The sequence below is a fragment of the Rhinichthys klamathensis genome, unplaced genomic scaffold (assembly GCF_029890125.1).
Source record: "Rhinichthys klamathensis goyatoka isolate OS25496 unplaced genomic scaffold, OSU_Roscu_1.1 h1tg000289l_1, whole genome shotgun sequence".
Taxonomy (NCBI): domain Eukaryota; kingdom Metazoa; phylum Chordata; class Actinopteri; order Cypriniformes; family Leuciscidae; genus Rhinichthys; species Rhinichthys klamathensis.
Window position 1 is genome coordinate 2,539,777 of NW_026606808.1, and position 13,196 is coordinate 2,552,972.

General features: G+C 38.3%; 1 protein-coding gene across 2 annotated transcripts; it reads left to right on the forward strand.

Moving 5' to 3' along the window:
• The first annotated feature begins 1,409 nt into the window (after window positions 1–1,409).
• Window positions 1,410–12,390, forward strand: baiap2l2b (BAR/IMD domain containing adaptor protein 2 like 2b). 2 transcript variants are annotated; one of them, XM_056269670.1, is made up of 15 exons: window positions 1,410–1,501; window positions 1,619–1,679; window positions 2,124–2,199; window positions 2,722–2,808; window positions 3,952–4,013; window positions 4,093–4,164; window positions 4,245–4,334; window positions 6,720–6,851; window positions 6,975–7,079; window positions 8,877–8,958; window positions 9,561–9,768; window positions 9,850–9,912; window positions 9,986–10,388; window positions 11,776–11,822; window positions 12,140–12,390. In XM_056269670.1, exons 2-15 carry the CDS (start codon window positions 1,623–1,625, stop codon window positions 12,213–12,215), a joined length of 1,560 nt encoding a protein of 519 aa, XP_056125645.1. In that variant the 5' UTR covers window positions 1,410–1,501; window positions 1,619–1,622; the 3' UTR covers window positions 12,216–12,390. The 2 variants fall into 2 exon arrangements, with proteins under 2 accessions (XP_056125645.1, XP_056125646.1); XM_056269671.1 differs by having other exon boundaries at window positions 9,989–10,388.
• The last annotated feature ends 806 nt before the right edge of the window (window positions 12,391–13,196 follow it).

Genomic DNA, 13,196 nt, shown 5'->3' on the forward strand with positions numbered 1-13,196 from the left:
CAAGGTTAATATAACAAAATACATGAAGGTAGGTTACCACTTCAATCCAATATTTGAACTATGGAGATATTTTTATATTGCATTATATTTTATGTATGCTAAATCTACGTGTGAAATTTGCATTGATCAAAATGACCTATACAGGAAGTGAGTAGTTGCTTCTTTTAAAGCTATAATTTTACTTATTATTTATCATTCTATACATCCTTTGTGTGCATTTTTATCATGTCATTTATAGTGAAACTGATCACTTTTTTTTTGTTTGTTTCCCTGGAAATGTCTTGCACTTGAAGGGTCAAACTGTAACCACTGCATTTCCTTGCATTTCCCATTTATTATGCATTTATCCATTCATTTGGAACTGATCTTCATAGAGTTTCTGTGTGTTTTCTGTCTTGTTTCATTTGCAGTTTTAAGGAAAAGCCTTTTTTTGCAATCTGTCATGTGTAGCCTTGCATACTTGAACATTATAAAGCTGCAACTGGTAATATCTCAGTCTGTGAAGTATAGAAACTATGATCAAAGATGTTGTAGAATATACTGATGTTTACTAACAACAAATATGTATCAAGAATAACTTCAATACCTCCTGCATTAGCCATGTTGTGTTTTTGTTTGGTTTATTGATAACTTGTATTTACAATGCGTTTGTCTTATCATGATGTGGTCATGGCTTATACTTGACACTCTGTTGTTCAGAGACTAAAGTAAGCAATAATTCACTTTATAATTATAACCTGCTGCTGTGGCACTGATTTGAAACCCTTTACTGACGTGATAAAAACCTTGAAATAAAAAAGCACAGACAATTATTTAAACTGGGATTAGTTCTGGCGTGTGATTTGTGAAATAACCTTTTGTATAACATGTGATTTGACTAATAGTAAATGAAAGTACTAATGTAACCTAATATAAAAGTAATAAGCCTATATAGTGTTATAAACAGGCTTTACATGATCATGAAATCAGCTAAAAATGACTGTTAATTTAATGTATTATTATTTGATATACTAAAAACTATCCTGTAAAACTGTAAGAGTCTTATTTTTTTTTTGTATTATTTAAAATTATTCTTATATATCCCAAAAAAACAAGACAAGTAGCATGTCATTTTATTCAATATGAGCATGTAAAAGCTTTTAGTCACATAGTTTCAGGAAACCAGCAATAATTATTGAGCATATGTTGAGTAGCTGTTTTACCTGCTTCTGGCTGTAGTGGAGTGTCTCTTTAGGGCACTTCAAGCAGATGAAGTGTCACTTCTACAGCTGTTCTCTCAGTTAAAGTGTGTATCTCCTGCCCGGCCATCTCCATGTTCTGTCATGGGACAGGTAAATAATTCAAAACTTCAGGCCGTATCAGATGTGGACTCCTCTCTCTCTTACTCGCCCTCTCTCGCCCTATAATAGGCATTAACGAGGACCTGAAAAAAGCCATTACAGACATAAGGACAGTGTCGTCACACAGAATAACTACAGCGTGAAAACTTTCACCGTCACAGGTACGTAAAGCAGTCTCTTCAGTGTTTCTCTGTCAATGTTTTCGCTATTCTCCTCAGGAGTTGATTGTACATGTTCATTGTTGCTTTGCGTCGCGTTACGTGTGTATTTTCCAACAGAAACATGATGTCTGGTGCGAACAGTGACCTTCTGCATAGATCAACTTTGAGTGTTTATAATGTGAGTCTTCTGTTTCTCTCATTTAAGTTGGGATCAAATGAGAATGCTCATTAATTATTAACATTATTACACGGCTCTCTGAAATACTCGATTGTGATTGGTCAGTCGTGACGTTCTGTGGTCGATATTTTGTAAATGAAAAGCACTAAAATGTATAATCAATAATTTTCCCAGGACACCGATTTTAAACGTATGTGAGCTAGTGTCGTGTCTCTCGAATCACTCTTCAGTCTTTTATCACATTATGAAATCATTTTTAATTAAACCTCAATATTTTATGTAACTTATTTATTAGCCGTGTATTGAGCAGGAAACTGTACAGACAGCTGATCATTGATGCTGTTATTTAGAGATATTAATTAACTGTACATCATCACTTACTTATATTTAATAATACCCCAGCACGGATATTGACAGTATGATGGTGTTGTTTGGGTTATTCAGAACCTCATGGATCAGTTTAATCCCGGCTTGCAAAAGCTGGTTACTTTAGGGAACAGCTACATCAACGCTTTTCAAGGTGAGCATATTGTGTGTGTTTTCAAATAGACTCCTGAAAGTGTATTGAACTTTTTATTGAAGGTATTGATGTTTTGATTTGTGTTTTGTTATGGGTTCTTTCTGTTTTCTTTTGGGGTTTTTTGTTTTCTTTTGGGTTGTTTTGTTTTCTTTTGGGGGTTTTTGTTTTCTTTTGGGTTGCTTTGGTTTTTGTTTTTTGTTTTGTTAAATGTTGTGTTTTAAAATACGTTGAAAGACATAATAAAATGGCAACCCTGCTTAAAACCCTGTTTAAACCAGCCTACGGTATAGTGGTTAGCTAGTCTCCCAGTCTGGTTAGGCTACTTCGTTTGTCTGGTCTGTTTTTATGGTTTTAGAGGACACTTTATTAGTTGTGTAGACTAAAGACCAGCCAAAAACCAACTTGACCAGGCTGGAAAACCAGCAAACCACCACAGGCTGGTTTTAGCTGTTATTATCATCAGGGAATGCTGAAAAAACGGTCTAAATTTACTATACTTTTGTGTATGTGTGTACATCGAAGCTTTGACTCTGACAAGTGAGGCCTACTTCAGCGCTCTTGCTAAGATGGGCGAGCAAGCTCTCAACACATTGTCATCCAGATCACTTGGTAAGACTCAAGATGAGTGTGTTTTTGTGTCTCTAAATCAATGCCAGTTGGGCAGATTGTGCAGCAAGATGTCCATAGAGTTTCTATCTGTACTTTCTGGCTGTATCAGAGCTTGTTTGTCCTTCAGACAATAGATGTTTCAGCAAATGGTGTCCAGTGGCAGATGCTTCCTCTCCTCTGTCATAAAACACAAGATTTGGCTCAGCGAAACCCTCGGCTCACTGCCCATGTAATGAGTTTTCATTCGTCGTACACGCAGAGCGCCATGGCATGATGAGCATCAGAACACAAAATGTAGGGGCTTAAAGATGGAACAGCATGAATAAAATAAATAAAGAGTAAATATCTTTCAAAATTACTACAGGCGTATCAACCTGCATGTGACAGGAAAAGACAGGTGTGTGTGCGATTGTGTGTGTGTGTTCGAGATCAGGTGTCTATGTGAGCATTGAGACATACATTATTGATGCATGGTCTCATTCTTTCACCCCTTCAAATTCATTGATTCACCTCAGCACGTTACACTCATCATTACGATGCACGTTAATAAAAAAAAAGACTAAAAAGTATCATGTTTTTTTTGGGACAAGCTACATGATAAATGTTGGGACTTAAAATGAACTAATATAATTAGGTATAATTATACATATTTGTAATAAATAATAAATCATAATTATAATTAACCAAAAATCATAATAAAAGAATGATTCATTAATTAACTTACAAGAATTATAACCAGTTCAATTGAATCACTGTAATATTTAATATATTTCTTTAATAAAGTCATTAAAATCCTTTACTCACCCTCATATCATTATTATTTTTTATTCTGAGGAACACAAAAGAGGATATTTTGAGAAATATTTTAGTGTTTTTATTTTTTGTCCATACATTGAAAGTCAATGGGGTCCAAAACAACATTTTTGGACCCCATTGACTTTCATTTTATGGGCAAAAACAGTTAAAAAACATTCTTCAAAATATCTTCTTTTGTATTTTGCAGCAGAACAAACACAACAGTCTCCAATCAATGATACTGTATGATATTAACATCGTTCACAAAAACCTACTCTTCCATTTCTGCACTTATTAAATATGTATTCTTAATGAATTATTGAATGAATGTATTTGTTTGTTTCTCAGGTGACGTGTTGATTCAGATATCAGAGACCCAGCGGAAGCTGACGGCTGAAGTCGAGGGAGTGGTAAGTTCAAAATTCAAGTCTTTCTGTCTGATTGGATTCAGCAGCCGTCTCCAACTTTACTGTCTGTTTGCTGGTCCAGTTCCGCTGGTTCCATGTGGAGGTTCTGCAGGCCATGGACAAGAACGTGAAACTGGATGAAGAATACATTGAAGTGAGTCTGAACCATCTATTGAGATGTATGTGTGTGTGTGTGTATATTTGAGCTGATGTGTTGTGTGTGTGTGTGTGTAGGGCAGTCGTAGAGTGTATGAATTGGAGGTGAGGAATCAGGCTGCAGCTCTGGAGCGACAGCTGAGACGGGGTGCGTTCAGAGACTCACTGGTAAGACCTCAAGTTTGTGTTCATTTGTGGGTTGATGTTAATTTGGTTTTTGAATTTTTGGTTTAGCTTGTTGCTAAGCTAACAACTTAATGTTCTAACAAACTCTTAACAATCTCAACTGATTCCAATAGTGTGCAGTTAACATGTTGCTAAGCTAAAATCTCAGTACTCTAACAAACTCTAAATCTCAGTTGAGTCCAGAAGAGTCTGACATTAGCATATTGCTAAGCTGACCACTCAATGCTCTAACGAACAATCTCAGTTGAGTCCAAAGGAGTCTGACATTAGCATATCGCTAAGCTGACCACTCAATGCTCTAACGAACAATTTCAGTTGAGTCCAGAAGAGTCCGACATTAGCATATTGCTAAGCTGACCACTCAATGCTCTAACGAACAATCTCAGTTGAGTCCAGAGGAGTCTGACATTAGCATATTGCTAAGCTGACCACTCAATGCTCTAACGAACAATCTCAGTTGAGTCCAGAAGAGTCTGACATTAGCATATTGCTAAGCTGACCACTCAATGCTCTAACGAACAATCTCAGTTGAGTCCAGAAGAGTCCGACATTAGCATATTGCTAAGCTGACCACTCAATGCTCTAACGAACAATCTCAGTTGAGTCCAGAAGAGTCTGACATTAGCATATTGCTAAGCTGACCACTCAATGCTTTAACGAACAATCTCAGTTGAGTCCAGAAGAGTCTGACATTAGCATTTCGCTAAGCTGACCACTCAATGCTTTAACGAACAATCTCAGTTGAGTCCAGAAGAGTCTGACATTAGCATATTGCTAAGCTGACCACTCAATGCTCTAACAAACAATCTCAGTTGAGTCCAGAAGAGTCTGACATTAGCATTTCGCTAAGCTGACCACTCAATGCTTTAACGAACAATCTCAGTTGAGTCCAGAGGAGTCTGACATTAGCATATTGCTAAGCTGACCACTCAATGCTCTAACGAACAATCTCAGTGGAGTCCAGAAGAGTCTGACATTAGCATATTGCTAAGCTGACCACTCAATGCTCTAACGAACAATCTCAGTTGAGTCCAGAGGAGTCTGACATTAGCATTTCGCTAAGCTGACCACTCAATTCTCTAACGAACAATCTCAGTTGAGTCCAGAAGAGTCTGACATTAGCATATTTCTAAGCTGACCACTCAATGCTTTAACGAACAATCTCAGTTGAGTCCAGAGGAGTCTGAAATTAGCATATTGCTAAGCTGACCACTCAATGCTCTAATGAACAATCTCAGTTGAGTCCAGAGGAGTCTGACATTAGCATATTGCTAAGCTGACCACTCAATGCTCTAACGAACAATCTCAGTTGAGTCCAGAAGAGTCTGACATTAGCATATTGCTAAGCTGACCACTCAATGCTCTAACGAACAATCTCAGTTGAGTCCAGAGGAGTCTGACATTAGCATATTGCTAAGCTGACCACTCAATGCTCTAACGAACAATCTCAGTTGAGTCCAGAGGAGTCTGACATTAGCATATTGCTAAGCTGACCACTCAATGCTCTAACGAACAATCTCAGTTGAGTCCAGAAGAGTCTGACATTAGCATATTGCTAAGCTGACCACTCAATGCTCTAACGAACAATCTCAGTTGAGTCCAGAGGAGTCTGACATTAGCATATTGCTAAGCTGACCACTCAATGCTCTAACGAACAATCTCAGTTGAGTCCAGAGGAGTCTGACATTAGCATATTGCTAAGCTGACCACTCAATGCTCTAACGAACAATCTCAGTTGAGTCCAGAAGAGTCTGACATTAGCATATTGCTAAGCTGACCACTCAATGCTCTAACGAACAATCTCAGTTGAGTCCAGAGGAGTCTGACATTAGCATTTCGCTAAGCTGACCACTCAATTCTCTAACGAACAATCTCAGTTGAGTCCAGAGGAGTCTGACATTAGCATATTTCTAAGCTGACCACTCAATGCTTTAACGAACAATCTCAGTTGAGTCCAGAGGAGTCTGAAATTAGCATATTGCTAAGCTGACCACTCAATGCTCTAACGAACAATCTCAGTTGAGTCCAATAGGGAGGTTTTAGGTTAGCAACATTCTAATGTCAAACTCTATTGCTCAGTTGAATCTTGTGTACTTCCTATTTGTGTAGTGTTTGTAAGGTAAAGAGTTAGCAATGAACGAAGTCTGCTTTGTGTTTGGATGTTGTCTTAAGGGTTGTTCACACTGTTTTGTAGCAAAATCAACCGGGAGTCATTGATTTTCAATAACAAATGACGAATTTAGGCAACATGAGCGAAAACTACCTTTGGCAATATGACAAAGTCGAGCTTAACTTTTTCGCAATGCGAGTGAAGGGTAGGTTTTGGAGCTATTCTGTGTCTCAGTTCTTGTGTTTGTGTGTTTGCAGGAGGGCAGCGAGTACATGCAGTACCTGAGGCAGAGCCAGCATGAAATCCTCAAAGAGGAGGAAAGGAGGTATCGTTTTCTGGCTGAAAAGCATTGCGGACTTACACAGTCACTACTATACCTTATCAACAAGGTACAGCTGCTTTCCTCTGGAGTTCATTAGCAGTGTCCACTCAGTCATACAGATCCTCTTTCCAGTTCCTTCCAAAGCTTATCAGCCCACTGACTGCACAACCATTTCTCCATGTGTTGACAGACGGGAGTCTCTCTCCAGCAGAGAGCAGATGGATGGAAAGAAAGAGTCAGTGAGAGCAGAAGCTCCAGACCTCGAACGCCCACTCCATCAGATCAAGAAGCTCAGGTGACACTGGAATGCTGGGAATGAGGAGTAAATACTCCATATTCCCCCACTTTTCGGCTAACTGCCGAGCGCAGACATTTCCACAATCACATAATGAAACAGATGGGTAGCTTTGTGTGGCGTACAGAGTCCAAAATTACCTTTTTTATCACATCTGTTCATTGTGGGTGAATTTACAAGCCATGAAATTGTGTTTTGCATTACTTAAAAGTAATGAAATGCTGTTTGCAGCACACAAATAGAGGTTTTTTTTTTCATTCTACTAAAAGATTATAAAGATAAATAGGCCTATTGTGTTTACTTGGAATAATGGGTTACACTTTATTTTTAGGTGTCATTGTTAGAGTGCAATTATATATTTAAGTAGAGTAATATTAATGAACTACATGTACTTACTATAGGGTTAGGGTAGGATTAGGATTTGGTTTTAGTTGCATGTAATTATGCATAATTAACTGTTTTTGCTATAGTAAGTACATGTAACTAATGTAACAAGGACACTAAAATAAAGTGTTACCTAATGTACATCGATGGATTGAACTTGTAAGTAAATGGTCAATTTTATGTTGATTTTCTGTAAAATGTCAACTCGCAAAAAAATAATCAGAAGAATGTGTCACCTTTTGGGGATTTTTTTTTAATATACTATCAATATTTAATAAAGTATCGTATAATGTATGTTGTTTCCATTGCTAATGGACCATTTACACAGACTGTGATGATGCATTTCCAGTTTTTTTAAAGTAGTTTTATATTTATTTTTTTGTTAAATAATGTTCATATTTATCACTTTTCTGTTATAATACAATTTTTTTCTTCTTTTGGAATGTAAAGAAACCCTAATGTGGATTTTTTTTTTTTTTTTTGCTATTGGAGCAAATGGGAACACAAAAATTATATTTGTTGTAGTTTCTGTTCATCACTATAGAGCTGGTAAGTCCCGCCCATCCGTAAAACTCCAAGTGGACCTCTAGGTTGAAAAAGCGTCAATGCAAGTGAATGAGAGAAAATAATTATTTTCTGATCCCGTTTGAATTGTGCCATGAATGTGAACATATGTTGTCTGTGATTTTTTTTTTTATATATATATAATTTCTCATGTAACGAGTTGGACAGTATATTGTATGATTCTTTGGCTAGCAGTTGTGGAATAGACATAACGAGAAAGACTTCACGTCGCATATGTGACGTCACCGCATAACACATTTTCCCTCCACAAATCACGGTGCGATAATCTAAGGAATTAGATCGAGATGCCTGTGTGTTTTGTACCCAAATGTCACCATTCAAACAAAGGCATGTTTAGCGGGATCCGTGTGCTAGTGGTGGTGACGTATATCAAACGCGTCGAAAGCAGCAAAGAGTTGTAGTCCACAAAGTGCTCTCACACAAAGTCAAACCGTATGAAAATTCTGCCCGGTAAATTGTAGCATTCTTTACACGAAAAATTATATAAAAAATTCACAGACAACATATGTTCACATTCATTGCAAAATTCAAACGGGATTAGAAAATAATTATTTTCTCTCATTCACTTGCATTGACGATTTTTCAACCTAGAGGTCCAGCGGGGTAAGCGGAAGGGGCGGGACTTACCAGCTCTATAGACGTTTACCCATCGATGACAACTTCCACTTCTGAGAACCCCAGAAATGGGGAAAGGGTCCACGAAGGGTCCCATAAATTACTTTCCATTTACTCTGCAAAAACAATTTTTACTCTTATTTTGCGCTTGTTGAGTGTTGTTTAGAAATCTGGCGACACTAAGATCGATGTCTGTCTTGATGTTTCTTGCAGTTGAAGAGTTCTCTGGGCTCTCTGCTGCAGACTGGAGACCGAGAAATGGGCCGTGAGCCGCTGGGCAGAGTGCCCTCTAGAGGTCTGGAGACTCAGTGCTGCTCATGTTAGAACTGTAGCTGCATTTAAGTCCCAATTTTTTTATGCTCTTCCCTCCGTCGTTTGCACGTCATTGCTTACGTTGGACGAGTGCCCACTACTGGCGAAACTATTGAAACGTGTTTAAATAGAACTTGTTCGAATCCGCAATGGAGCCGATTTATTATTTAAAACCTCATTATATAGAGATGCTTAGGCTGAAAATGAAAAATATACTGTATCTGGGTAAAAAAAAAAAAGGTAGCTACAAGTATTACGTGGTTAAAAGTCAAAACAACTCCAACATCATACACTAGCGTTGTGTGGGGTTGGGGCTAAATTAAGCCTCCCAATTGTGTTGTACATATTGAGTATACTGTCCAAATAAACTTCAAAATGGCGGTGGGGAAGTTCAAGAGTGTATGTTTAAAAGTGGAGTTAAATTGGTCCTAATGGTCTGTTGAGATTGACTTGTGTTAATATTTAAGATCCCAGGGACCCCCCAATTACTGTATGTTCAAATAAAATGTATATTTTTCAAGTTATTAAAACCCTTGGGGTCTCAATGAGTGGTTTAAATGTTCTTCTGTCTACACCTCTTCCCAGCCCCGTCTCCTCTCCCCAGTCGTTCCCGCTCCAGCTCTGTAGGAGAGTCTCTGGGTCTGGGAGGCGGGCGCTCCATGAGGGCCATCGTGTCCCACCCCGCTTCATCCAACCCGGTCCTGCTGCCGTTCTCCCGTGGCGACGTGCTGACCGTGCTCATCCCAGAACCACGCAACGGTTGGCTGTACGGCCGCCACGACTCAAGCCTCCGGTGAGAGCGTCTACCGTCAGCACCATGGCTAAGTCAAGTCGCTGGAAACTACTTAGTCTTGTTTTTCTTGTTTCTTTTTAGTCAAGGTTGGTTTCCTGCTGCCTACGTGGCATCCGTTGAAGACTTTGTACCTTTGGGCTCAAGGTAAACTTGAGTATTAAATTGTAACTACTTTATAAATCGTTCAAATTTGAGATTAACGTCTTTACGTTTTCAGTAGTACGTCGCACCGAAGCCACAGCATGAACAACCTCCTGGAGCCAGCCAGCCAATCAGAGCATTCGGACACCCAGAGCTACAGTGACAGCCCGTCCCCATCGGTGCCTATGCGTCGTGCGTCGGCGGATCTTCGCTCAAACTCTCCCCTCCCCGAAAAGAAGGCGGAGTCTAACAACGAGGCCAAGACCAGCCAGAAAACCTACCATGAGATCCCGCCCCCAGCCGCACCACTCCGCCGTGGATCGGCTGACATTCGACCGATATCCCCTCTCCCTGACAGGAGGGCGGAGTCTCATTTTGAGAGCAAAGTAGAGCACAAAAATATGAATGAACTCGCGCTTCCTGCTCCAACCCTTCTGCACTCTCCTCTCCCCGAGAGAAAGACCGAATCAACCTCAGAGGTGATTGCTAGGCCAAATCCACACTGTAGTTTTCCAGATTTTTTTTTTTATGTAATGTCAAAATGTCACCAAAATTTTAAATTCATGACATGAAATTTTTGATGCGTTTAAAACTACCTTCTTTGCATGCTAGGTTAATTTTATGTTAGATAATAGTTCATACAACAGAAACATAGGCATCGGAAACCAAAGTGAATTTTCATGGAATACGCTGTTAGTTAAATTTTTTTTTTTTTTTTTTTTTTATTTTTTTTTTTGCCGATTCATTCAGATTCAGGTTCTTGTTGAAACTCTCAATTGACTTTTTCTTGGTTAAAGTTGGTGATGTCTCAGGGTGTTTCGCACTTGTCAAGTTTGGTTCCACTAAAACTAACTCTTGTGCTCTGTTAGTGCGGTTCATTTGAATAAACGTGAACGCTGCCATCTGAACCCTGGTGCATCAAACAAGAGGACCGAGACACTGAAAAGATGGGCCTCGCTCCGCTTCCTAACAAACTCTGGTGCGGTTCGACTGAAATATGAACGCATCACGGACCAAAGACATGTGAACGAACCAAACACAGGAAGATGAGACCCTAAAAAGGGCAGAATGCTCAAGCGTATCTGTTTTTTCTCATCATAGTCGTGATGTTACCCATCACAGATCGGTACAGGCATCAGAACCACATCTCCTCACAGCAGATCTGTGTGTGTGTGTGTGTGTGTGACGGAGGGATTCCTGTCGCTGTTTTGACTCCTTTACACATTTTATAAGCTCTTCACGAGTTTTCAGCTGGTCAAAATACCATTATATGTATCTACGCACATACAACGCGTGCTTTTATCCCAGAACACAGCAATGTTTTGGATGTTCGGTAAGTTCAGACGCAAAATATACGCCATAAAACATAAATATATGCCTTTTTTGTTTTTGTATGTTATCTTTAAGCTCCGTGTTAAAAATGAAAGTGTGAACGTTAAGCGAACCAGGACTAAATGTATCAGGATGTGTTCACACTTATAGTTTGGTTTGCTTGGTTCACTTGGTCCTGGTCTGCTTAGCATTCACATTGGCATTTTTATCACCGAACCTAAAGGCATTGGGATACATTGATTGGTCGGCTTTTATGACGTATATTTCGCGACAGAACTTACCGAACACCCAAATTAATGCTGTTTGCTGGGATAAATGCACTCGTTGTATGTGCGTAGATACATATAATGGTATTTTGACCAGCTGAGAACTCGTGAAGAGCTTATAAAATGCGTAAAGGAGTCAAAACAGCGTCAGGAATCCCTCCATCTCACACACACACAGACACACGAACCCGAACTACAAGTGTGAACGCACCCTGTCATATTTTGTGTCAATTTGAGTGCCATTGTAAACCCTTTTCCATGTCCGCAGAGGCCAACTACTCATGGACAACCACCAGGGCACCCTCTTTTCCCCAGGTATTACACACGTTTTCATTTTCAACAGAAGAGTATAAAATTTGTGAAATTAGTTTCATGACAAGTAATGTAAATGTATATTATGTATGTGTATTCATACATAGAGGGAGTATTTCAGTAAAATACTGATTAAAATAAAATAGTATTATTAATGTAAAAAAAAAAAACTATGAGAATCACCATGAATTAAGTCACAATTAAGTAGTCTTTTTTTTTTTTTTTTTTACATTACGATCACGAGAATTTTGGTGTAAATGTGATAAATTCGGAATTTAGTGGCAATTAAGTAATGACCTTTTCTTCTTCTTTTATTCTAGAGGATCAAATCCTTTTGCCACCGTGAAGCTCCGGCCCACAGTCACCAACGACAGATCAGGACCACGGATTCACTGAGAACACCGGCCACAAAAAAACATCACTGCACTCTGACTGGTTCAGAGTCTGTACTAACTTGATTTGTTGATAAGTATACAATTTGAGTCAACTTTAATGTTAGAATGAAAAGGATTTTTTTTTAAATTAATTTAAAGGCACTTTTTAAACTAAATTTAGTATTTAATTTGATGGCTATACCCAGTTGTGTAGCGACACTCTCTCAGTGCATTATTCACATTTTCTTTCAGCTAAATCATTTAAAGGGGTTTTATCAGGAGAAATGGAATTACATATATACTATTAAAACATCCTCCAAAAAGGCCAAAAGTTAATGTTTTATATTAGATTGACACATCAACAACACTTACAAACACGTAAAAGAAGGTAAAATGGTCATAAAAACAAAAATTTACTGTTTTTCAAACAAAACATCTTGGCTAACAAAAGTGCTCCATAGAGAGAAAGAAATCGTAGGAAAAAAGTATATGGCCCCTTTAAATTCACAATACTTTCAGATTGTGTTATGCTTTATGGTGTTAAGTCTGATAGGTTTGTTTTCATGTGTGCATCTGTCTGAATGTTGTGTATTTTATAGGTATTATAATACATTTAGAGTGTTTTTTTTAATAGGTTTAGCACAAATTTCAGGTGTTTAGGTGTTTTTCAGCACAATTATTTATTTATTACAAAGGAAGAGATCATGTATTTATTGTGTGTACTTTTGCGTTGGATTGTGCCTCTCAAGGTGAGCATTAATATTTAGTGATTTTAGTCATTTTAGGGCTGTTAATTTAATGTGATTAATTGAAAAAAAAGAAGAAGACTAAATTGGCAGAATTAATGACCCTTGACCCATACATAAAATCTGTAATTCCATGGCCGCAATTTAGTTAAATTAATTGAATTGACAGCCCTACTTTTGTCAAATAATTCAAGATTAAGAGATGGAATGTAATACACTCTGCACTAGTCAATGAAATAAATGAAAACCGCAGTGTT